This window comes from Ascaphus truei, chromosome 4 (assembly GCF_040206685.1).
Source record: "Ascaphus truei isolate aAscTru1 chromosome 4, aAscTru1.hap1, whole genome shotgun sequence".
NCBI lineage: Eukaryota > Metazoa > Chordata > Amphibia > Anura > Ascaphidae > Ascaphus > Ascaphus truei.
The window spans coordinates 5,814,018-5,821,031 of NC_134486.1; the positions used below are offsets into that span (position 1 = coordinate 5,814,018).

The 7,014-nt window shown below is 51.4% G+C and overlaps 1 protein-coding gene across 1 annotated transcript in view; it reads left to right on the forward strand.

The window, feature by feature from the left end:
• Positions 1-1,834: 1,834 nt before the first annotated feature.
• The window catches only part of LOC142492532 (porwaprin-b-like), a 39,795-nt gene continuing 34,615 nt past the window's right edge, over positions 1,835-7,014 (forward strand). Inside the window, exon 1 of the mRNA XM_075595230.1 lies at positions 1,835-1,923. Within this exon, the coding sequence (XP_075451345.1) occupies positions 1,848-1,923 (76 nt within the window). The 5' untranslated portion in view covers positions 1,835-1,847. The remainder of the gene's footprint in view (positions 1,924-7,014) is intronic.

Consider the following 7,014-nt stretch of genomic DNA (forward strand, 5'->3'; position numbering starts at 1 on the left):
GCGTGCGCAGTTAAAGAAAATATATATTATGGGCGTATGAAACAGTTACAGATCAGATTAAAATGTGAGACAGCTTTAGATTTGTAAGAACTTAAACTGGTGGTGGATGTGAGAGTCTCTGTTAGGTTGTTCCAGTTTTGGGGTGCACGGTAGGAGAAGGAGGAACGTCCGGATACTTTGTTGAGCCTTGGGACCATGAGCAGTCTTTTGGAGTCTGATCTCAGGTGATAAGTGCTGCAAGTGGTAGGGGTGAGGAGCTTGTTCAGGTAGCTGGGTAGCTTGCCCAGAAAGTATTTGAGGGTGAGACAGGAAAGGTGAACTTTGCGCCTAGACTCTAGTGTTGACCAATCTAGTTCTTTGAGCATTTCGCAGTGATGTGTGTTGTAGTTGCATTGGAGAACAAAACAACAAATTGAATTGTAGAGGGTGTCAAGTTTGCTAAGGTGGGTTTGAGGTGCCGAGCCATATACTATGTCTCCATAGTCAATAATTGGCATTAGCATCTGCTGTGCAATACGCTTTCTGACCAGGAGACTTAGGGAGGATTTGTTCCTGTAAATTACCCCTAGTTTGGCATAGGTCTTGGTTGTCAGGGTATCAATGTGCATCCCGAATATTAAGTGGGAGTCAAACCATAAGCCCAGGTATTTAAAACTAGTGACAGGTGTTAGGGTGGTGTTAGTGTTCGTTCTAATCAGGAGCTCTGTCACTGGAAGCTTTACAAATTTAGTCTTGGTCCCAAATACCATTGTTACAGTCTTGTCAGTGTTTAAAAACAGTTTGTTTTGGGAAATCCAGTTTTCGAGTCTCAAGATGTCAGACTGAAGTATGTGTTCAAGGTCAGAGAGGCTATGGCTGTGTGCATATAGGATTGTGTCATCTGCATACATGTGTATTGAGGCTTCCTTACAAGCTGTGGGAAGATCATTAATGAACACTGAGAAGAGTAAGGGCCCCAGAACAGAGCCTTGTGGGACACCACAGGTGATATCCAGGGGTTTGGAGTTAGAGCCTGAGATGGACACATGTTGGGATCTTCCTGATAGGTAGGACTGAAACCAGTTTAAAGCATGCTTCTCTATTCCAGAGCTCTGGAGTTTGTTAAGCAGGATAGCATGATCAACTGTGTCAAAAGCCTTTGCAAAATCTAGGAATACTGCACCAGTGAGTTGTCCCCGTTCCATTCCACACTGGATTTCATTGCAAACTTTTAGCAGGGTAGTTACGGTGGTGTGTTTGGGACGAAACCCAGATTGTGAGATTGGCCTTTAGTTTGAGACAGTGTTTTTGTCCCCACTTTTGAAGATTGGGACAACTCTGGACGTTTTCCAGGTCTTAGGCATATGGCCTGCAGACAGGATAGAGTTGACTATGGACGCAATTGGTTTGGCAATGGCTGGGGCACCAAGTCGTAGGAACCTAGATTGTAGTAAGTCAGGTCCACATTGGCTGCTTAGTTTTAATTTGAGGAGCGCTTGTATTATCTCCTCTTCAGATACTGGGCCAAATTGAAAATTGTGTGCAGTGTTGGGAGAGGGTGGGACTATAGGAATACTCCCAGGATGAGATTCAGGTTTGTGGTTTGGGCTGCGTTTCGCTAATAAGTTAGTGGCACACCCCTCAGGTCTCAGGTCTCAGTAACGTAACGCTGTAAGATGCTTGTTGTGACAATTGCATTAAATTGCCCCAGGTCTGTTCCCTCTGTGTTCCTCCCTTCATTCTTCCTTGTCCTGTCCTGTCCTGTCCCCTCCCTTCCCTCTTCCTTGTTCTGTCCCCTCCCTGAGCTGAGGGTATAAATACCAGTGTGTGACAGCCCTGGGGACTCAGACACAGATCCAGAGACCAACATGTCTCCAACCGCTGGCTCCCTCCTTCTGGGGCTCGTTCTGTGCTCGGTGGGCATTTGGGCAGCAGTTACGCCAGGTGAGTAACACGGCAGGGAGTTATGGGAGGGAGGTGAGTAACATGGCAGGAAGATATGGGAGGGGAGTAACAAGGCAGGGAGGTGAGTAACATGGCAGGAAGATATGGGAGGGAGGTGAGTAACACGGCAGGGAGATATGGGAGGGAGGTGAGTAACACAGCAGGGAGATATGGGGGGAGGTGAGTAACATGGCAGGAGGATATTTGAGGGAGGTGGCAATAGGTAAGTAACACAGCAGGGAGGTATGGGAGGGAGGGGAGAAACATGGCAGGGAGATATGGGAGGGAGGTAAGTAACACAGCAGGGAGATATGAGAGGGAGGTAAGTAACACAGCAGGGAGGTATGGGAGGGAGGGAAGAAACACGCCAGGGAGATATGGGAGGGAGGTAAGTAACACAGCAGGGAGATATGGGAGGGAGGTGAGTAACACAGCAGGGAGATATGGGAGGGAGGTGAGTAACACAGCAGGGAGATATGGGAGGGAGGTGAGTAACACGGCAGGAGGATATGGGAGGGAGGTGAGTAACACGGCAGGGAGATATGGGAGGGATGTGGATAACATGGCAGGGAGATATGGGAGGGAGGGAGGGGAGTAACAAGGCAGGGAGATATGGGAGTGAGGGGAGTAACACGGCAGGGAGATATGGGAGGGAGGGGAGTAACACGGCAGGGAGATATGGGAGGGAGGTGAGTAACATGGCAGGGAGATATGGGAGTTAGGTGAGTAACACGGCAGGAGGATATGGGAGGGATGTGGGTAACATGGCAGGGAGATATGGGAGGGAGGGGAGTAACACGGCAGGGAGATATGGGAGTTAGGAGAGTAACCAGGCAGGGAGATATGGGAGTTAGGTGCATAACACGGCAGGGAGTTATGGGAGGGAGGTGAGTAACATGGCAGGAAGATATGGGAGGGGAGTAACAAGGCAGGGAGGTGAGTAACATGGCAGGAAGATATGGGAGGGAGGTGAGTAACATGGCAGGGAGATATGGGAGGGAGGTAAGTAACACAGCAGGGAGGTATGGGAGGGAGGGGAGAAACATGGCAGGGAGATATGGGAGGGAGGTAAGTAACACAGCAGGGAGATATGGGAGGGAGGTAAGTAACACAGCAGGGAGGTATGGGAGGGAGGTGAGTAACATGCAGGGAGATATGGGAGGGAGGTGAGTAACACGGCAGGAGGATATGGGAGGGAGGTGAGTAACACGGCAGGGAGATATGGGAGGGATGTGGATAACATGGCAGGGAGATATGGGAGGGAGAGGAGTAACAAGGCAGGGAGATATGGGAGGGAGGGGAGTAACACGGCAGGGAGATATGGGAGGGAGGGGAGTAACAAGGCAGGGAGATATGGGAGGGAGGTGAGTAACACAGCAGGGAGATATGGGAGGGAGGTGAGTAACACGGCAGGAGGATATGGGAGGGAGGTGAGTAACACGGCAGGGAGATATGGGAGGGATGTGGATAACATGGCAGGGAGATATGGGAGGGAGGGAGGGGAGTAACAAGGCAGGGAGATATGGGAGGGAGGGGAGTAACACGGCAGGGAGATATGGGAGGGAGGTGAGTTACACAGCAGGGAGATATGGGAGGGAGGGGAGTAACACGGCAGGGAGATATGGGAGGGAGGTGAGTAACATGGCAGGGAGATATGGGAGTTAGGTGAGTAACACGGCAGGAGGATATGGGAGGGATGTGGGTAACATGGCAGGGAGATATGGGAGGGAGGGGAGTAACACGGCAGGGAGATATGGGAGGGAGGTGAGTAACATGGCAGGAAGATATGGGAGGGGAGTAACAAGACAGGGAGGTGAGTAACATGGCAGGAAGATATGGGAGGGTGGGGAGTAACAAGGCAGTGAGATATGGGAGGGAGGTGAGTAACACGGCAGGAGGATATGGGAGGGAGGTGAGTAACACGGCAGGGAGATATGGGAGGGATGTGGATAACATGGCAGGGAGATATGGGAGGGAGGTGAGTAACATGGCAGGGAGATATGGGAGGGAGGTGAGTAACATGGCAGGGAGATATGGGAGGGAGGTGAGTAACACGGCAGGGAGATATGGGAGGGAGGGGAGAAACACGGCAGGGAGATATGGGAGGGAGGTGAGTAACACAGCAGGGAGATATGGGAGGGAGGTGAGTAACACAGCAGGGAGATATGGGAGGGAGGTGAGTAACACAGCAGGGAGATATGGGAGGGAGGTGAGTAACATGGCAGGGAGATATGGGAGGGAGGGGAGTAACACGGCAGGGAGATATGGGAGGGAGGGGAGAAACACGGCAGGGAGATATGGGAGGGAGGTGAGTAACACAGCAGGGAGATATGGGAGGGAGGTAAGTAACATGGCAGAGAGTTATGGGAGGGAGGTGAGTAACAGAGCAGGAAGATATGGGAGGGAGGTGAGTAACATGGCAGGAAGATATGGGAGGGAGGTAAGTAACATGGCAGGGAGGTATGGGAGGGAGGGGAGAAACATGGCAGGGAGATATGGGAGGGAGGTAAGTAACACAGCAGGGAGATATGGGAGGGAGGTGAGTAACACGGCAGGGAGATATGGGAGGGAGGTAAGTAACACAGCAGGGAGGTATGGGAGGGAGGGAAGAAACACGGCAGGGAGATATGGGAGGGAGGTAAGTAACACAGCAGGGAGATATGGGAGGGAGGTGAGTAACACAGCAGGGAGATATGGGAGGGAGGTGAGTAACACGGCAGGGAGATATGGGAGGGAGGTGAGTAACACAGCAGGGAGATATGGGAGGGAGGTGAGTAACACGGCAGGGAGATATGGGAGGGATGTGGATAACATGGCAGGGAGATATGGGAGGGAGAGGAGTAACAAGGCAGGGAGATATGGGAGGGAGGGGAGTAACACGGCAGGGAGATATGGGAGGGAGGGGAGTAACAAGGCAGGGAGATATGGGAGAGAGGTGAGTAACACAGCAGGGAGATATGGGAGGGAGGTGAGTAACACAGCAGGGAGATATGGGAGGGAGGTGAGTAACATGGCAGGAGGATATTTGAGGGAGGTGGCAATAGGATTAGGGGTACTGTAAAGGAACGATAAGAATTGGGGAAATACAGTAGGACTGATATGAAAGGAAAAGAGGGGACATGGAGAATTGAAAGGAAGGGATATACATTTAGAGAGAGTGACGGCGGGAGAGACACAAAGGACAGGGACAAACACTAATGGGGTTTATTAACTAAGCTACAAATGTGTTATTGCATAGTTAACAAATACTAAACTAAACCCCTCTCTTGGAGAAGAGTTAAAGTTTTCAGGATGTGCTAGGCAGACGAAGAAATGGGGAAAGAGATAGATACTGTAGGGCTAAACATATAGAACACTGACATTAGAGGAATACATTTAGCAGAGACTGGGGTTACTTGTTCCTCACCGGTGTATGAAAATGTATCTGGAGGGGCAATTCTAGCTGAGAAGAGAGGTAATGGAGGAGGCAGTGGGAGAGATTTTGTAAGCACAGTCTCATTATAAACTAAAACATTGCTGAAGCGCGTTCCAATAGCATTGCAAGCAAATGTATTTTACCAATATGGTCTGGGCCAGGGATTAATTAATGTTATAAATTCAGCATTGGCCTGGAAATGGTTCTAAAACGGCAGTATCTTGTGTCAGCAAAAAAACATCTCTGAGACCTGCTCAGTGACAAAACGCTCGCTATGCGCCAGCGCGCTTACCTTCTTCAATGTGGATCAGCACATCCCCTCTCCCGCTGTGCTCGTGCGCTCTTGCGTGTGCACACACGCTCTCCCAAGCGTTGTGTTTGGGGAGACAAGGGAGAGATACTTTCGTAAATGGGATGTGAGCGGGCGTATTCTACTGTCCTGCTGTCACACACACAACAGGCACTCGGGAGGGGGGCAAACAGACTCTGGGGAGGGGGGGGTGCAAACAGACTCTGCGGAGGGGGGGCAAACAGACTCTGAAGGGGGGAAAACAGACTATGGGTTGGGTGGGGCAAACATAATCTGGGTGGGGGGGCATATGGACTCTGGGGTGGGGGGGCAAACGAATTTTGGGTAGGAGGGGGGCAAATAGACCAATATAGCATGCTGCCAGTAATCAAAATGTCCACAGCAGCCAGGTAAGGGCGGTCTCCAGCCAAAGCCTGGACTGGAACCCTTACAGAATAAACAGAATGAATACAAACTAAATGTGGCAAAACTTGGTCAATCCTTGATGGAGGATGATTTCGGAGGGCTTGTAGACATCAGGCTTAGCAATAGTGCTTAATAGCACCAGAACATTTTCTTGCATAAACAGGATATAAATGTAAGTAGGGTGACCATTTGTCCCCCTTTTGCCGGGACAGTCCTGTTTTTTTGTGCCCTGTCCCGGTTCCCTGTGTGTCCCGGATTTGTCCCGGGTTTTGGCCCCGGTCCCGGTATGCGGCGAGGCGGCAGCGGTGAAGAGGATGCCGTGCGAGAGCAGGTAAGTTTTTTCCATGTTGAATGAATGGTTGCCGGGGGGCGGGACTTAGAATGCCAGCCGGGCCACCGAGGATTGGCTGCAGGTCGGAGGGTGCCGGGGGCGGGACTTCCGCTTCCTTCTGCAGAGCACACGTGGTGTCTCTTCCTGCTCCTGGCTCCTCTGACGGCTGCGCGGTGTCTCCCCCCCTCTGCCCGCCCAGGGGGATAGGAGGTGGGTTTTTGTGCCTTTGCCTCCAGTCCTGGCACTCCTTTCCCCCCCGGTCCACTGGGTGCAGGAGATGTGCGCGGGGGCGGGCAGTGGTGGCTGCGTGGCGCCCCCTTCCCCCTGGTCCCCTGTACTCCACTGTGTGTGTGTGCATCTGTATGTGTGTCTGTGTGTGTATCTGTGTGTGTGTGTGGGTACCAGTGTGTGTGTGTATCAGTGTGTGTGTATCAGTGTGTGTGTACCAGTGTGTATGTACCAGTGTGTGTGTACCAGTGTGTGTGTCTGTGTGTACCAGTGTGTGTCTGTGTGTACCAGTGTGTACCAGTGTGTGGGTGTGTACCAGTGTGTGTGTGTGTGTGTGTGTGTGTGTGTGTGTGTGTGTGTGTGTGTGTGTGTGTGTGTGTGTGTGTGTGTGTGTGTGTGTAC